The sequence below is a fragment of the Caretta caretta genome, chromosome 5 (genome assembly GCF_965140235.1).
Source record: "Caretta caretta isolate rCarCar2 chromosome 5, rCarCar1.hap1, whole genome shotgun sequence".
Taxonomy (NCBI): Eukaryota; Metazoa; Chordata; order Testudines; family Cheloniidae; genus Caretta; species Caretta caretta.
In genome coordinates this window covers 1,444,339-1,462,782 of record NC_134210.1, presented here as the reverse complement: position 1 = coordinate 1,462,782, position 18,444 = coordinate 1,444,339, and the positions used below count along the sequence as shown (strand labels likewise).

Genomic DNA, 18,444 nt, shown 5'->3' with positions numbered 1-18,444 from the left:
CTAGCCCAGGGGTAGAGCGTGGGGCGGGGAGCCCCAGGTTCAACCCCCCCGCCTCTGTGGGGGTCATTGGGTCAGCAAGCGAGAGTGGCTCCAGTTTTTTGGGCTGGCTCGGGGTAGTGGGGCTGAGCCCCCGTCTGGGCGGCATCTCCCTTGGACTGGCTTCGTGGAGCACGTTCGTAGGCACCCGTCTCTGCCCCGTCGTACGGGGGCCCAGATGCCCAGCACAGCTCTGTGTGCATCACAGCCTGGGCCTGTGATGGTCCAGGTGTTGGGCCACTCAGGCTCACACCTACGGCCTTCACAGCGCCCACCCTGAGTTTGTGACCTTGGGCAAGGCATCAACCTTGTGATTGCAGAGCCATTGGCCATTATCTTTGAAAACTCATGGCGATCCGGGGAAGACCCGGACGACTGGAAAAAGGCAAATGTAGTGCCCATCTTTAAAAAAGGGAAGAAGGAGGATCCTGGGAACTACAGGCCAGTCAGCCTCACCTCAGTCCCCAGAAAAATCATGGAGCAGGTCCTCAAGGAATCAGTTCTGAAGCACTTAGAGGAGAGGAAAGTGATCAGGAACAGTCAGCATGGATTCACCAAGGGCAAGTCATGCCTGACTAATCTAATCGCCTTCTATGAGGAGATAACTGGTTCTGTGGATGAAGGGAAAGCAGTGGACGTGTTGTTCCTTGACTTTAGCAAAGCTTTTGACACGGTCTCCCACAGTATTCTTGTCAGCAAGTTAAAGAAGTATGGGCTGGATGAATGGACTATAAGGTGGATAGAAAGTTGGCTAGATTGTCGGGCTCAACGGGGAGTGATCAATGGCTCCATGTCTAGTTGGCAGCCGGTATCAAGTGGAGTGCCCCAAGGGTCGGTCCTCGGGCTGGTTTTGTTCAATATCTTCATTAATGATCTGGAGGATGGTGTGGATTGCACCCTCGGGAAGTTTGCGGATGACACTAAACTGGGAGGAGAGGTAGATACGCTGGAGGGTGGGGATAGGATACAGAGGGACCTAGACAAATTAGAGGATTGGGCCAAAAGAAATCTGATGAGGTTCAACAAGGACAAGTGCAGAGTCCTGCACTTAGGACGAAAGAACCCCATGCACCGCTACAGACTAGGGACCGAATGGCTAGGCAGCAGTTCTGCGGAAAAGGACCTAGGGGTGACAGTGGACGAGAAGCTGGATATGAGTCAGCAGTGTGCCCTTGTTGCCAAGAAGGCCAATGGCATTTTGGGATGTATAAGTAGGGGCACTGCCAGAAGACCGAGGAACGTGATCGTTCCCCTCTATTCGACATTGGTGAGGCCTCATCTGGAGTACTGTGTCCAGTTTTGGGCCCCACACTACAAGAAGGATGTGGAAAAACTGGATAGAGTCCAGCGAAGGGCAACAAAAATGATTAGGGGACTGGAACACATGAGTTATGAGGAGAGGCTGAGGGAGCTGGGATTGTTTAGTCTGCGGAAGAGAAGAATGAGGGGGGATTTGATAGCTGCTTTCAACTACCTGAAAGGGGGTTCCAGAGAGGATGGCTCTAGACTGTTCTCAGTGGTAGCAGATGACAGAACAAGGAGTAATGGTCTCAAGTTGCAGTGGGGGAGGTTTAGGTTGGATATTAGGAAAAACTTTTTCACTAAGAGGGTGGTGAAACACTGGAATGCGTTACCTAGGGAGGTGGTAGAATCTCCTTCCTTAGAGGTTTTTAAGGTCAGGCTTGACAAAGCCCTGGCTGGGATGATTTAGTTGGGGATTGGTCCTGCTTTGAGCAGGGGGTTAGACTAGATGACCTCCTGAGGTCCCTTCCAACCCTGATAGTCCATGATTCTATGAACCTCCCTGTGCCTCAGTTTCCCTCTGGCACGGCCCCCTCGCAGGGCTACAAACCCCCCCTTACTGCGTTGAACTTTGGGAGCACCTGCCTGGGGCCACCTGTGCCTGACACGGACACGACTGGGCCCCACTGGGGCCTGCCCAAGGCCTTTGGAAGCCCAAGGTCCCCGGGGCCCTGGCGTGCTGCCGGATCAGGGTGATGGGGTTGCCCGTGGCTCGGTGCCACCCAGAGCCCAGCCTGGCAGGATCATCGGGCTGCTCGGTCGCTGTATCTGCCGGTCTCGTTCCAGCCCCTGCCCTCGGGCTCCCAGCCCTGCCCGCGTCCAGGGGGCCCTCATGCAGCTGGGAGCCAACGCTCCACGCAGGAGCCGCACAGCTCCGGCCCCGGCCCAGGCTGGGGCCGCGCTGCCTGCCTGTGGATCCAGTTTCCCAGCCCCTCCCACCCCTCAGGCCCCGGCAGCGCCCCCCCCCCCGAGCCGCGGGCACCTCCCAGCGTCCTTGGCTGCCCTGCCCGGCGGAATGGAGCGGCACCGACACCATGGGCCCAAGTTCCAGGGGGATGTAATTGCAGTTACACAGCAGAGCCGCCCGGCCGGGGAGGCAGGGGCCGTGGCACGGGAGGGAGCCGGGCTGGGCTGGGCGTGGCGTTGCGGCCCTGTGTTGCCCCGCGGCAGCCCCATATCTGCCCCAAGCAGGGGATTCGCAGCCCCGTCACCGTGAGCGGAGGGCTGAGCCAGTCCTTGGGGCAGCAGCAGGCAGAGACCACCCGGGGGTGCCACAGGGCTCAGGCCCTCCCCGGAGGCTGGTGACTATGGCAGTGGGGGGGGACGCCCCTCGCTGTGGGTCCATCGCCCTGGGGCTGCTCTGTCCCATGCCCCCAGCGTGGTGCCCGCAAAGGCCAGGGGGCCTGGCGCTGTCAGCTGGCACAGACGCTGCTGACGGAGGCCGTGGCGGGGCCCACCAGCCCCAGCTCCTCCAGCTCGTTGACGCAGAGCCGGTAGCCGCAGCCCTTGCGGCGGGGCAGGGGGCCCAGGTGCCCGGCGGCCTTGGGGCGCGGGGGCAGCAGGAAGCCCACGCTGCCGGCGATCAGCATGTGCCAGATGCTGTGGATGTAGAAGTAGTTCTCCTCCGTCTCCACGCAGGCGTAGAGCAGCACGGCGCCCGCCGCGATCAGCGCGCCCGGGCCCAGGTAGAAGGCCCAGCGCTGCCATGTGGGGGGGTAGCAGTGACGCCGGCGGATGCTGCGCGCCGTCTGGGGGGGCAAGAGACAGGGTGAGACGCGCAGGGCATGGACCCCGGGGGGGGGCACAGGATGGATGGGGGAGGAGTGGGGGGATGCGGCAAGGCAGGGACCCGGGGGTGGGGGGGCACAGGATGGATGGGGGGAGGAGTGGGGGGGATGCGGCAGGGCACGGACCCTGGGGGTGGGGGGGGCACAGGATGGATGGGGGGAGGAGTGGGGGGGATGCGGCAGGGCACGGACCCCGGGGGGGGAGGCACAGGATGGATGGGGGAGGAGTGGGGGGATGCGGCAGGGCAGGGACCCCGGGGGTGGGGGGGGGCACAGGATGGATGGGGGAGGAGTGGGGGGATGCGGCAAGGCAGGGACCTGGGGGGGGCACAGGATGGATGGGGGAGGAGTGGGGGGATGCGGCAGGGCAGGGACCCGGGGGGGGCACAGGATGGATGGGGGGAGGAGTGGGGGGATGCGGCAGGGCAGGGACCCCGGGGGTGGGGGGGGCACAGGATGGATGGGGGGAGGAGTGGGGGGGATGCGGCAGGGCAGGGACCCGGGGGGGGGCACAGGATGGAGCTGAGGGGGGCAGGGGACACAGTCAGGGGCTGGGGGACAGCAGCCCCTGTAGCTCCCACGTGCCCCCCCCGCTCCAGCTCAGGGGCCTCACCCAGGCGATAGCCATGATCCCCACGGCGAAGAGACTGGGCCCGAGGAGGTTCCAGAGCCCGTGGCGGTCCAGCTGCAGGGCCATGGAGAGCAGCATGGCGCCCAGCAGGTACAGCACCTGGCGCGGAGAGCAGGCAGGGTTAGCGAGGGGGGCCAGCGCCATATGATCCTCCCCACCCCAACGCAGGCTCTGGGGTGGGGCAGGGTGGGACTGAGGGCGAGCGGTCTGGGTCACGCAGCCCCGGCTGGCTGGGCTGGAATGGCAGAGTCCGGGCAGCCTGGCCCGCCAGTGCCCGCAGGGCAGAGCCCGAGGCTGCCGCGCACCGGCCAGGGTGCCAGCACCGGGGTCCTAGGGCTGCGGCTGGGGACAGAGGGATGAGGGGAAAATGGGGGGCTACGGAGAGCAGGGATGGGGGGGCCCGGTTCCCACCACCTGGCCCTGTGTCTGGGGTTCACCCCCCCCCCCGAGCTGAGCTAAGCCCCGTCTGACGCTGGCCTCCAGGGGCCAGTCCCTCCTGCGTCTCCCCAGGGCTCCCCAGGAGCGAACAACCAGCCAGCCGCGGGTGTCATGAGGGTGCCCTGGAGGAGGGCAGGGGTCCGGGGGGGGCAGGGGTCCGGGGGGGGCAGCGTGCCCTGGAGGAGGGCAGGGGTCCGGGGGGGGCAGCGTGCCCTGGAGGAGGGCAGAGGTCCGGGGGGGGCAGCGTGCCCTGGAGGAGGGCAGGGGTCGGGGGGGGCAGCATGCCCTGGAGGAGGGCAGAGGTCCGGGGGGGGGGCAGCGGTCCGGGGGGGGCAGCGTGCCCTGGAGGCAGAGCCGCGCCCTGTTCACCTGCTTGGCGAGGGGCTGGAGCCGCGCCATGGCGATGACGGTGACCCAGACGGACATAAGAGAGCCCAGGAAGTCGCAGAACTGCAGCACGTCGTACTCCATGATGCAGAACACGGCGATGCCCGGCTGGTCGCAGGCGTGATAGAACTGGGGAGAGATCGCGGCTCAGCCCCCCCGGCGGGCAGCCCCCATCGCCTCCCCCGGGCCAGACCCCTGCTCAGCCCCCGAGTGCACCACCTTCACCCCCGGCGCCCCTGCCCGGCTCTGCCTGCAGCAGGTCCCCGCGCCCACATCCGGCTCTGCCTGCAGCCGGTCCCCGCGCCCACGCCCGGCTCTGCCTGCAGCCCATCCCCGCGCCCACGCCCGGCTCTGCCTGCAGCCCGTCCCCACGCCCGGCTCTGCCTGCAGCCGGTCCCCGCGCCCACGCCCGGCTCTGCCTGCAGCCCGTCCCCGCGCCCGGCTCTGCCTGCAGCCCGTCCCCGCGCCCGGCTCTGCCTGCAGCCGGTCCCTGCGCCCACGCCCGGCTCTGCCTGCAGCCGGTCCCTGCGCCCACGTCCGGCTCTGCCTGCAGCCCGTCTCCATGCCCATGCCCGGCTCTGCCTGCAGCAGGTCCCCGCGCCCACATCCGGCTCTGCCTGCAGCCCGTCTCCACGCCCATGCCCGGCTCTGCCTGCAGCCCGTCCCCGTGCCCGGCTCTGCCTGCAGCCCGTCCCCGCGCCCACACCCGGCTCTGCCTGCAGCCCGTCTCTGCGCCCATGCCCGGCTCTGCCTGCAGCCCATCCCCGCGCCCACGCCCGGCTCTGCCTGCAGCCGGTCCCCGCGCCCACGCCCGGCTCTGCCTGCAGCCGGTCCCCGCGCCCACGCCCGGCTCTGCCTGCAGCCGGTCCCCGCGCCCACGCCCGGCTCTGCCTGCAGCCGGTCCCCACGCCCGGCTCTGCCTGCAGCCCGTGCCCACGCCCACGCCCGGCTCTGCCTGCATCCGGTCCCCACGCCCACGCCCGGCTCTGCCTGCATCCGGTCCCCACGCCCACGCCCGGCTCTGCCTGCAGCAGGTCCCCGCGCCCACATCCGGCTCTGCCTGCAGCCCGTCTCCACGCCCATGCCCGGCTCTGCCTGCAGCCCGTCCCCACGCCCGGCTCTGCCTGCAGCCCGTCCCCGCGCCCACACCCGGCTCTGCCTGCAGCCCGTCTCTGCGCCCACGCCCGGCTCTGCCTGCAGCCCATCCCCGCGCCCACGCCCGGCTCTGCCTGCAGCCCGTCTCCGCGCCCACGCCCGGCTCTGCCTGCAGCCGGTCCCCGCGCCCACGCCCGGCTCTGCCTGCAGCCGGTCCCCACGCCCGGCTCTGCCTGCAGCCCGTGCCCACGCCCACGCCCGGCTCTGCCTGCATCCGGTCCCCACGCCCACGCCCGGCTCTGCCTGCAGCCGGTCCCCGCGCCCACGCCCGGCTCTGCCTGCAGCCGGTCCCCGCGCCCACGCCCGGCTCTCCCCGCGCAGGGGAGCCGCGGCGGTGCTGCCCCGACTCACGGTGGAGAAGAACATGGTGAAGACGTAGACCGAGGCCTCGAGCAGGTAGCGGCTCCGCAGGGCGATGGCCACGGGCGGCAGGAACATCAGGTTGCTGAGGCACAGAAGCAGCGTGGCCAGGAGCTGGAAGCCGTAGGAGAAGGCCTCGGCGCTGTCCGTGCAGCCCCAGCCGTTCCAGCCTGCGGCGAGGGCCCGTCAGCCGGGCAGGGCTGCCAGTGCCCAGGGAGCCCGGGGCCGGCGGGGGGGACGGGGGGGCGTGCAGCGGGGCTGGGGACCAGGCCGAACGTGGCAGCCCTGGGGCTTAGAGAAAGGGGCTGCCAGGCTGGGGGGTCCTGGGACCACATGGGGGTAGCGGGGCCGGGTGTGACGGACGCTCCAGCCACATGGCTCAGTCTAGGGGGGCAAGGAGGGGCCCCGTCCTGGCTTCCAGGAGATGGCCCGGAGCAGGCTTTGCCAGCCATAATGTGAGGGGGCAACGTGCTGCCGGGGGCCGATTCCAGACTCTGTGGAGCTCCCCCGGGAGGCTGCCCCCTCACCTGCCCCCCCTCCTCCCTCACCTGCCCCACCCCCTCACCTGCCCTCACATGCCCCCTCCTCCCTCACCTGTCCCGCCCCCTCACTCACCACCCCTCCTCCCTCACCTGTCCCGCCCCCTCACCCGCCCCCACTTCCCTCACCTGCCCCACCCCCTCACCTGCCCTCACCCGCCCCCCACCTCCCTCACCTGCCCCGCCCCCTCACCCACCCCCTCCTCCCTCACCCGCCCCCTCACCTGCTTTGCACTCGCAGGCCGCGTACAGATAGTTGTTGGTGCTCAGGAGCTTGCACTGGCCGTAGGGGCCGCAGTCCTCGATGCAGGGGGAGAGGTAGGTCCGTAAATACACCTCCGCTGTCACGTTAGCGCAGGGCTCGAACCTGCCACACACAGCCTGGCGTCAGCGCGGGGAGGGGACAGGAGCCGTACCCGCGACAGAGCCTGCCACTCGCCCGCCCCCCGTGCCCGGCCCCACAACCTGCCGCGTGGCGGGCGCCGGTGCGGCTCCAGGCCCCACACTCATAGCCAGGGCCAGGCCTCGGGCGTCACGCCAGCACCCAGCACCGGCTGGAGGTGCCGAGCCAACGAGTCGCCCACCACCAGCCGGCAGGGCCCTGACCCCACGCTGACGCCGCCTGGCTCCGGCACTGACAGACAGACGGAGACATGGACCCAGGGACCTACACGCAGAGCTCTGGTCTTTCCTGGAAGGAAAGGATTTCTCCAGCCCTGTGTGACGTTATTAATATGAACTGGGACCGTATAGATCATTGTTGCAACCAAGGTCCTGCAGTGGCACCAAATCTTGTATAAAGGGGGTCAAATGAGGTGTCTCAGACGCGGTTATGCTTTGCTGGTTAGGATGATGCTGTCTATACGCGTGTATCTTTTTTGCATTTACAGATATAAGTATTAGCTCTACACTGTCTGTAGTTCAAACTTGTGCTGTGCTTCTGGGGGACACCTGTCACGGAGTGTGGGGGAGTCCGGGCCCTGCACCCCTCTTCCTGGGATTCACTGAGACTCTCAGCCAGCCAGTAAAACGGAAGGTTTATTGGACAACAGGAACACTGGAAAAAGGCTAATGTAGTGCCCATCTTTAAAAAAGGGAAGAAGGAGGATCCTGGGAACTACAGGCCAGTCAGCCTCACCTCAGTCCCTGGAAAAATCATGGAGCAGGTCCTCAAAGAATCAATCCTGAAGCACTTGCATGAGAGGAAAGTGATCAGGAACAGCCAGCATGGATTCACCAAGGGAAGGTCATGCCTGACTAATCTAATCGCCTTCTATGATGAGATTACTGGTTCTGTGGATGAAGGGAAAGCAGTGGATGTATTGTTTCTTGACTTTAGCAAAGCTTTTGACACGGTCTCCCACAGTATTCTTGTCAGCAAGTTAAGGAAGTATGGGCTGGATGAATGCACTATAAGGTGGGTAGAAAGCTGGCTAGATTGTCGGGCTCAATGGGGAGTGATCAATGGCTCCATGTCCAGTTGGCAGTCAGTATTAAGTGGAGTGCCCCAAGGGTCGGTCCTGGGGCTGGTTTTGTTCAATATCTTCATAAATGATCTGGAGGATGGTGTGGATTGCACTCTCAACAAATTTGCGGATGATACTAAACTGGGAGGAGTGGTAGATACGCTGGAGGGGAGGGATAGGATCCAGAAGGACCTAGACAAATTGGAGGATTGGGCCAAAAGAAATCTGATGAGGTTCAATAAGGATAAGTGCAGGGTCCTGCACTTAGGACGGAAGAACCCAATGCACCGCTACAGACTAGGGACCGAATGGCTAGGCAGCAGTTCTGCGGAAAAGGACCTAGGGGTGACAGTGGACGAGAAGCTGGATATGAGTCAGCAGTGTGCCCTTGTTGCCAAGAAGGCCAATGGCATTTTGGGATGTATAAGTAGGGGCATAGCGAGCAGATCGAGGGACGTGATCGTTCCCCTCTATTCGACATTGGTGAGGCCTCATCTGGAGTACTGTGTCCAGTTTTGGGCCCCAGACGACAAGAAGGATGTGGATAAATTGGAGAGAGTCCAGCGAAGGGCAACAAAAATGATTAGGGGTCTGGAACACATGAGTTATGAGGAGAGGCTGAGGGAGCTGGGATTGTTTAGCCTGCAGAAGAGAAGAATGAGGGGGGATTTGATAGCTGCTTTCAACTACCTGAAAGGGGGTTCCAAAGAGGATGGCTCTAGACTGTTCTCAATGGTATCAGATGACAGAACGAGGAGTAATGGTCTCAAGCTGCAGTGGGGGAGGTTTAGATTGGATATTAGGAAAAACTTTTTCACTAAGAGGGTGGTGAAACACTGGAATGCGTTACCTAGGGAGGTGGTGGAATCTCCTTCCTTAGAGGTTTTTAAGGTCAGGCTTGACAAAGCCCTGGCTGGGATGATTTAACTGGGAATTGGTCCTGCTTCGAGCAGGGGGTTGGACTAGATGACCTTCTGGGGTCCCTTCCAACCCTGATATTCTGTGATTCTATGATTCTATGAACACAGCCCAAAACAGAGCTTGTGGGTACACCCAGGACCCCTTAGTCAAGTCCTTCTGGGGGAGCAGGGAGCTTAGACCCCAGCCCTGGGGTTCCCTGTGTTCCTCCACGCAGCTCCAAACTGAAAACTAAACCCCCCCAGCAGGTTCCCTGCTGCAGTCTCCATTCACATTCCCGGGCAGAGGTGTTACCTCCCCCTACCCCTCCCGGCTCAGGTGACAGGCTCTCAGGTCTCCCATCCCCAGGGCACATTCCCAGGTCAACACTCCCCCCTCCCTGCTGCGTCACATCGTCACATCTCTCCCCCCTTCGAGACTGAACTGAGCGGGGTCACTGTGACCGGTGACCTGGGGAAGTTCAGGGCCCCCTCTCCGGGACAGCGCGTCCGCTATCAGGTTGGCACTTCCCTTCACGTGGACCACGTCCATGTCGTAATCCTGCAGGAGCAGGCTCCATCTCAGGAGCTTGGCGTTGGCTCCTTTCATCTGGTGCAGCCAGGTCAGGGGAGAGTGGTCGGTGTACACGGTGAAGTGTCGCCCGAAGAGATAGGGCCCTAGTTTCTTGAGGGCCCACACCATGGCCAGGCACTCCTTCTCGACGGCCGCGTAGTGTTGCTCCCGGGGTAGGAACTTCTTGCTTAGGTACACGATGCGGTGTCTCTCCCCCTTTTCATCCTCCTGCATTAACACTGCCCCCAGTCCCATGTCTGAGGCGTCGGTGAACACCACAAAGGGCTTGTCAAAGTCTGGGTTTGCCAGAACTGGGCCACTGACCAGAGCCTCCTTCAGCGCCCGGAAAGCCTCCTGGCACTGCTCGTCCAGACCACCTTGTCTGGCTTCCCCTTCTTGCATAGCTCCGTGATGGGGGTGGCTATGGCGCTAAAGTGGGGCACAAATCTTCAGTAGTATCCTGCCATCCCAATAAAGGCTTGGACCTGCTTTTTGGTGTGGGGAGCGGGCCAGTCTCTGATCACCTCCACCTTGGCTGGCTCTGGCTTTAGGCGGCCGCTCCCCACCCGCTCGCCCAGGTAAGATACTTGAGCCATCCCCACCTTGCACTTCTCCGCTTTTACAGTCAGCCCAGCCCCCTGGAGTCGGTCCAGCACTTGTCTAACCTGGGACACGTGGTCCTCCCAGGTCTGGCTAAAGACACAGATGTCATCAATATACGCCACGGCAAAACTCTCCATCCCCCTCAGGAGCTGGTCCACTAGGCGCTGGAAGGTGGCCGGCGCTCCCTTGAGGCCGAAAGGCAGGGTCAGAAACTCATAGAGCCCCAGAAGGGTGATAACGGCCGATTTCAGCCGTTTCTGCATCCAGCGGCACTTGCCAGTAGCCCTTTGTAAGGTCCATGGTGGTAAGGTACCGAGCTCCTCCCAGCTTGTCTAGGAGTTCGTCTGGCCTGGACATGGGGTAGGCATCAGATACAGTGATGGCATTGAGCTTCCGATAGTCCACACAGAACCGGACCGACCCGTCCTTTTTGGGGACCAGCACCACCGGCGAGGCTCAAGGGCTGGCGGATGGCTGGATCACCCCCAAAGCCAGCATGTCCCGGACCTCTCTTTCCAGGTCCTGAGCAGTTTTCCCTGTGACTCGGAAGGGGGAGCATCTTATCGGCGGGTGCGACCCTGTCTGCACCCGGTGGACAGTCAGATTAGTGCGTCCAGGCTGGTTGGAAAACAGCTGTCGGTATGGATGCAGCACCTCCCTGACCTCAGCTTGCTGGGCAGGGGTTAGCTGATCCGAGAGGGGAATTGTTTCCAGGGGGGAACCAGCTCTGGTCCCAGGGAATAGATCTACTAAAGGGTCATCTCCCTGCTCCTCCCACTGTCCACACACGGCCAAAACCACATTCCCCCTGGCATAATATGGCTTCATCATATTCACATGGTACACCCGGCGGTGGTGCGCCCGGTTCGACAGCTCTACCACATAGTTTACCTCATTGAGCTGCTTGACGACCTTGAAAGGGCCCTCCCAGGCGGCCTGTAGTTTGTTCTTTCTCACTGGGATGAGAACCATCACCGGATCCCCCGTGGCGTAGGCACGGGCCCGCGCTGTGCGGTCATACCAGACCTTCTGCTTCTTCTGGGCTCTGGCCAGATTCTCCCTGGCCAGGCCCATGAGTTCAGCCAGTCTCTCTCGGAAGATCAGGACATACTCCACCACTGACTCTCCCATCGGGAGTGGCCTTCCCCTCCCATTCGTCTCTCATCAGGTCCAGGGGGCCCCTCACCCTCCTGCCATATAACAGTTCGACAGGCGAAAATCCGGTAGACTCCTGGGGCACCTCCCTGTACGCGAACAGCAGGTGAGGTAAGTACTTGTCCCAATCCTGCGGGTGCTGGTTCATAAAGGTTTTCAGCATCATCTTTAGCGTCCCGTTACATCTCTCCACCAGCCCATTGGACTGGGGGTGATAAGCTGAGGCCCAGTCGTGCCGGACCCCACATTTCTCCCACAAGCACCGGAGCAGGGCCAACATGAAGTTGGAGCCTTGGTCTGTCAAGACTTCCTTGGGGAACCCCACTCGGCTGAAAATGGTCAGGAGCGCATCGGCCATGGTGTCGGCTTCAAAGGAAGCTAAGGGCACTGCCTCGGGGTAGCGGGTGGTGAAATCTACCACCACCAGAATGTATTTCTTCCCTGACCGGGTCGTCTTGCTGAGAGGCCCCACGATGTCCATGGCCACCTCCTGGAAAGGCTCCTCTATGATGGGCAAAGGTCTCAAAGCCGCTTTCCCCTTGTCCCGGGCCTTCCCCACCCTCTGACGGGGTCACAGGATCGGCAATACTGCCGGACCGTGGTAAAGACCCCGGGCCAGTAAAAGTTCTGTAGCAACCTCTGCCGGGTGCGCCGGATTCCCTGGTGCCCTGCGAGGGGGATGTCATGGGCCAGGTACAGTAGCTTGCGGCGATACTTCTGGGGGACCACCAGCTGCCTCCTGATCCCACAGGACTCTACTTCCCTTGTGGGAGCCCATTCTCGGTACAGGAACCCCTTCTCCCACAGGAACCTCTCCTGGCAGCCTCTCCTCATGGTCCGTACCACCCTGAGGTCGGCCAGGTCCCTGAGCTTCCGCAAGGAGGGATCTTTCCTCAACTCGGCCTGGAACTCAGCGGCTGGGGAAGGGATGGGGACCGGTTCCCTCTCACTGGCCGGGTCTGAGTCCACAGCCTCTCCGAGCCGTGCCCCTCGGCGCTCCCTCCCCACCAGGGTAGGGTCCTGCGCCTCCGGTGTGGTACCCTCCCCGAGGTCAGGGTGCAGTGCCCCTCGCCGGCTCTGGCTACGGGTCACAACCTGGGCGCTCTGGGGGTTGCTTGGCCAGTCCTCTAGGTCTCCCCCCATCAAAACCTCAGTGGGCAAATGGAGGTGCACCCCCACGTCCTTGGGGCCCTCCATGGCCCCCCCATTTCAGGTGTACCCTTGCCACGGGCACCTTAAATGGGGTCCCGCCCACCCCTGTCAGGGTCAGGTAGGTGTTGGGCACCACCCGATTTGGGGCCACCACCTCGGGCCGGGCCAGCGTCACCTCCGCGCCCGTATCCCAGTATCCATTGACCTTCCTCCCATCCACCTCCAGGGGAACAAGGCACTCTCTCCGGAGGGACAGCCCCGCGCCCACCCTGTAAACCGAGCACCCTGAGTCCAGAGCCTCCAGCCCTCTGGCGGAGCTGGCCTGAGGTACTCTTCTCTCCTGAGCAGGTGGTAAGCTGGTAGCCCCCCTTTCCTGGGTCGTCTGCCCCTCGTCCAGCTGGATCCCTACCCAGTTAACCCTGGGTAGGTTGGGTCTGCTCAGTCTGTCCCTGAGCCTGGGGCACTGGGTCCGTATGTGGTCTCTCTGGCCACAGGGATAGCAGCTCAGGTCACGTTGGTCCCCTCGAGCGGGTCGGACGGTCCTGACGCCAGGAGTTCCCCTTGGAAGGGGGTTCTCCCTATTTCCCCACTGGGAGGTCCCATGGTGACCCTCTCTCTGCATCGGGGGGGGCCTGTTCTTTTGGGACTCCTCCCTGCTACCCCCTGACCGACTGTTCACAAACTCGTCGGCCAGCTGCCCTGCGTGCTGGGTGTTCTCTAGCTTTTTGTCCACCAGCCACAGCCTCAGGTCGGAAGGGCACTGTTCACACAGTTGCTCCAGTACGATTAGGTCAAGCAGGTCCTCTTTAGCTCGGGCCCCAGCTGTCCACTTGCGGGCATACCCCTGCATCCGGTTGACCAGTTGTAGGTAGGTGACCTCAGGCGTTTTACGCTGACTCCGGAACCTTCTCCGGTACATCTCGGGGGTCAGCCCAAACTCACGGAGCAGGGCCTGTTTGAACAGTTCGTAGTCCCCTGCCTCTGCCCCTGTCATTCGGCTGTACACCTCCACGGCTTTGGGGTCCAATAAGGGGGTGAGGAACTGGAGCCTGTCTGTGGGGTCAACCCTGTGCATCTCGCAGGCATTCTCAAAGGCCGTCAGGAAGCTATCTATGTCCTCCCCCTCCTTACGCTGGGCCAGGAAGCACTTGTCAAAGCTCCTTGCAGCCTTGGGTCCCCCCTCACTCACCACAGCCGGGGCCCCACTGCTCCTCAGCCTGGCCAGCTCCAGTTCATGCTGTCTTTGTTTCTCCTTCTCCTCCTGCTCATGCCTACGTTTCCTCTCCTTCTCCTGACATTCCCGCTCCTTCTCCTCCTGCTCATGCTTACATCGTTTCTCCTTCTCTTCCCGCTCATGCTGACGGTGCTTTTCATGATCCTCCAGCTCCCTCATTTTCAACTCCCTCTCCCATTACAGCCACATCCGCTCCAGGGATGGGGAGCTCCGCTGGGATGATCCCCTGCTGGCTGCTGGGGTCAGGGTGCCCTCAGTATTTGCCGGGCTTCCCCCAACCCCTCCCGCCGGGCCTAGGTAGGAAGGGTCTCGGGATGTCCTCGGCAGCAGTCTGACCCTTCCCAGCCCGGTCAGGCCCCAGGGCCCGCGCTGCGTCCGCCGGGCGGCTTCCCTCCGGGACAGGGATCGGGTCATCCAAGCGATCCCTCTCCTCCAACTGGGCAATCAGCTGTTCCTTGGTGGACCTCCCAATGCAGTGGGGGAGGTTTAGGTTGGATATTAGGAAAAACTTTTTCACTAGGAGGGTGGTGAAACACTGGAATGCGTTACCTAGGGAGGTGGTGGAATCACCTTCCTTAGAAGTTTTTAAGGTCAGGCTTGACAAAGCCCTGGCTGGGATGATTTAATTGGGGATGGGTCCTGCTTTTGAGCAGGGGGTTGGACTAGATGACCTCCTGAGGTCCCTTCCAACCCTGATATTCTATGATTCTATGCGCAGCCCCCTCTCCCTGCACAGCTCCACCAGGTCACTCTTAAGGTGTTTAGCGTACATCTCCCTGCTGGCCACTCGCAGGCCGGGCAGCTTTCCACGGTTTCCAGGAAACCGTCTCTCTCTGAATCTTCAGCACCCCTGGTCCCCATGAATCCCCCTTCATTTTACTGCTCCCCAGTCACTTACTGCAGGAAGCGCCGTTCACGGGGTGCAGTACATCCCACCTCTGCCACCAGTTGTCACGGAGTGTGGGGGAGTCCAGGCCCTGCACCCCCCTTCCTGGGATTCACTGAGTCTCTCAGCCAGCCAGTAAAATAGAAGGTTTATTGGACAACAGGAACACAGCCCAAAACAGAGCTTGTGGGTACAACCAGGACCCCTCCGTCACGTCCTTCTGGGGGAGCAGGGAGCGTAGACCCCAGCCCTGGGGTTCCCTGCGTTCCACCACCCAGCCCCAAACTGAAACTAACCCCCCCCCCCCCACAAGCAGGCTCCCTCCTGCAGCCTCCGTCCACATTCCCGGGTAGAGGTGTTACCTCCCCCTCCCCCTCCTGGCTCAGGTGACAGGCTCTCAGGTCTCCCATCCCCAGGGCACATTCCCAGGTCAACACTCCCCCCTCCCTGCTGCCTCACACAAGGTGTGCAGGGACCTGCCTATGGAGAGAACTCTGAGGTGTTTCCAGGCCAGGTGATGGGCAGCTTGTCCTTGGGACAAAGGAAGAAAGACCACATGGCAAGAGACTATAAACAGCTGCTGCAGCTCCGCCATCTTGTCTTCAGTCCTGCTTCTTTCCTCTGGAGGGACTTTGCTACACTGAAGCTTTGAACCAAGGGCTGAAGGACCCATCCCAGCTGTGGATGTTCTCCAGAGACTTGATTTGAACCTGCCGTTTATTCCGTCACTGCTGCGAGCCTGAACCAAGAACTTTGCCATTATTGTCTGTCATTGATTCCATTGAACCCATTCTAGCTCTCGTCTCTATCTTTTATGAATAACCCTTTAGATTTCAGATTCTAAGGGATTGGCAACAGCGTGATCTGTGGGTAAGAGCTGATTTGTATATTGACCTGGGTCTGGGGCTTGGTCCTTTGGGATCGAGGGAACCTTTTTTCTTTTACTGGGGTGTTGGTTTTCATAACCATTTGTCCCCATAACGAGTGGCACTGGTGGAGATCCTGGGAAACTGGAGTGTCTGAGGGAATTGCTTGTGTGACTTGTGGTTAGCCAGAGGAGTGAGACCAAAGTCCTCTCTGGCTGGCTGGTTTGGTTTGCCTTAGAGGTGGAAAAACCCCAGCCTTCGGCTGTGACTGCCCTGCTTGAAGCAATTTGTCTTGAATTGGTGTGACGCAGCAGGGAGTGGGGAGTGGTGACCTGGGAATCTGGCAGGGGAGTTTCACTGGGGATGGGATACCTGAGAGCACGTCCCTCGATCTGCTGGCAATGCCCCTACTTATACATCCCAAAATGCCATTGGCCTTCTTGGCAACAAGGGCACACTGCTGACTCCTATCCAGCTTCTCGTCCAGTGTCACCCCTAGGTCCTTTTCCGCAGAACTGCTGCCTAGCCATTCGGTCCCTAGTCTGTAGCGGTGCATTGGATTCTTCCGTCCAAAGTGCAGGACCCTGCACTTATCCTTATTGAACCTCATCAGATTTCTTTTGGCCCAATCCTCCAATTTGTCTAGGTCCTTCTATATCCTATCCCTCCCCTCCAGCGTATCTACCACTCCTCCCAGTTTAGTATCATCCGCAAATTTGCTGAGAGTGCAATCTACACCATCCTCCAGATCATTTATGAAGATATTGAACAAAACCGGCCCCAGGACCGACCCCTGGGGCACTCCACTTGATACTGGCTGCCAACTAGACATGGAGCCATTGATCACTACCCATTGAGCCCGACAACCTAGCCAGCTTTCTACCCACCTTATAGTGCATTCATCCAGCCCATACTTCTTTAACTTGCTGGCAAGAATACTGTGGGAGACCGTGTCAAAAGCTTTGCTAAAGTCAAGGAACAACACGTCCACTGCTTTCCCCTCATTCACAGAGCCAGTTATCTCATCATAGAAGGCAATTAGATTAGTCAGGCATGACTTGCCCTTGGTGAATCCATGCTGACTGTTCCTGATCACTTTCCTCTCCTCTAAGTGCTTCAGAATTGATTCCTTGAGGACCTGCTCCATGATTTTTCCAGGGACTGAGGTGAGGCTGACTGGCCTGTAGTTCCCAGGATCCTCCTTCTTCCTTTTTTTAAAGATGGGCACTACATTAGTCTTTTTCCAGTTGTCCGGGACTTCCCCCGGATCACCATGAGTTTTCAAGATAATGGCCAATGGCTCTGCAATCACATCCGCCAACTCCTTTAGCACTCTCGGATGCAGCGCATCCGGCCCCATGGACTTGTGCTCGTCCAGCTTTTCTAAATAGTCCCGAACCACTTCTCTCTCCACAGAGAGCTGGTCACCTCCTCCCCATGCTGCGCTGCCCAGTGCAGCAGTCTGGGAGCTGACCTTGTTAGCGAAGACAGAGGCAAAAAAGCATTGAGTACATTAGCTTTTTCCACATCCTCTGTCACTAGGTTGCCTCCCTCATTCAGTAAGGGGCCCACACTTTCCTTGACTTTCTTCTTGTTGCTAACATACCTGAAGAAACTCTTCTTGTTACTGTTAACATCTCTTGCTAGCTGCAACTCCAGGTGTGATTTAGCCTTCCTGATTTCATTCCTACATGACCGAGCAATATTTATATACTCATCCCTGGTCATTTGTCCAATCTTCCACTTCTTGTAAGCTTCTTTTTTGTGTTTAAGATCAGCAAGGATTTCACTGTTAAGCCAAGCTGGTCGCCTGCCATATTTACTATTCTTTCTACACATCGGGATGGTTTGTCCCTGTAACCTCAATAAGGATTCTTTAAAATACAGCCAGCTCTCCTGGACTCCTTTCCCCCTCATGGTATTCTCCCAGGGGATCGCTGCCCATGGTAGCGGTGGGATCTATTGCTCCCCGCGGACAGCGCTTCCTGCAGTAAGTGACTGGGGAGCAGTAAAACGAAGGTGGGAGTTAACGAGGACAAGGCGTGCTGAAGAGTCAGAGAGGAGCGGTTTTGGGGTGGCGGAGGAGCTACGCTTAACCCCTGGGAGTGTGTGACCAGTGAGAAGGACTGTTGCAATAACAGGGTCCCCCTGGGGACTGCGGCGAGCAGGCTCAGGGGCGACTGAGTCTGCGGCTTGACCCTGGGAGAGAGGTGGTGACCTGGAGAAGGGCTGGCACACTAGGGGTTCCTCCTGGAAACCGTGGGGAGCTGTGAGCACACAGGTCCGCGAGTGGCCAGCAGGGAGACGTACGCTAAACGCCTTAAGAGCGACCTGGTGGAGCTGTGCAGGCAGAGGGGGCTGCGCATCGGGAGGTCCACCAAGGAACAGCTGATTGCCCAGCTGGAAGAGGAGGATCGCTCGGATGGACCTATCCCTGTCTCTGAGGGAAGCAGCCCAGCAGATGCAGTGTGGGCCCTGGTGCCTTACCCGGATGGGAGGGGTCAGACTGCTGCCGAGGGCATCCCAGAACCCCTCTTACCTATGCCAAGGGGAGGGGCTGGGAGGAGCCCAGCAAATACCGAGGGCATCCTGACCCCCGCGGCCACCAGGGGATCCTTCTGGCGGAGCTCCCCATCCCTGGAGTGGAGGCAGCTGGAATGGGAGAGGGAGATGAAACTGAGAGAATTGGAAGATTGAGAGAAGGAGCAACAGGACCGCGAAAGGCAGCGTCAGGATGAGGAAAAGCAGCGTCAGCACGAGCTGGAGCTGGCCAAGCTGAGGACCAGCGAGCCTCCGGCTGCAGTGAGTGCTGGGGGACCCAAGACTGCAAGGAGCTTTGATAAGTACTTCCTGGCCCAGCGGAAGGAGGGGGAGGACATAGATAGCTTCCTGACGGCCTTTGAGAATGCCTGCGAGATGCACAGGTTTGACCCTGCAGACAGGCTCCAGTTTCTCACCCCCTTATTGGACCCCAAAG

General features: G+C 60.8%; 1 protein-coding gene across 2 annotated transcripts in view; it reads right to left on the bottom strand.

Annotated features, from left to right (window-relative positions):
• Positions 1 to 2,378: 2,378 nt before the first annotated feature.
• The window catches only part of TMEM8B (transmembrane protein 8B), a 46,398-nt gene continuing 30,332 nt past the window's right edge, over positions 2,379 to 18,444 (bottom strand). The window contains exons 9-13 of one of the 2 annotated variants that reach the window (XM_075128307.1): positions 6,860 to 7,002; positions 6,088 to 6,266; positions 4,564 to 4,710; positions 3,739 to 3,855; positions 2,379 to 3,086 (exon numbers count right to left, since the gene is read on the bottom strand). In XM_075128307.1, coding sequence (XP_074984408.1) covers positions 2,751 to 3,086; positions 3,739 to 3,855; positions 4,564 to 4,710; positions 6,088 to 6,266; positions 6,860 to 7,002 — 922 coding nt within the window. In that variant the 3' untranslated portion in view covers positions 2,379 to 2,750. The remainder of the gene's footprint in view (positions 3,087 to 3,738; positions 3,856 to 4,563; positions 4,711 to 6,087; positions 6,267 to 6,859; positions 7,003 to 18,444) is intronic. The other variant, XM_075128306.1, reaches the window with a different exon arrangement.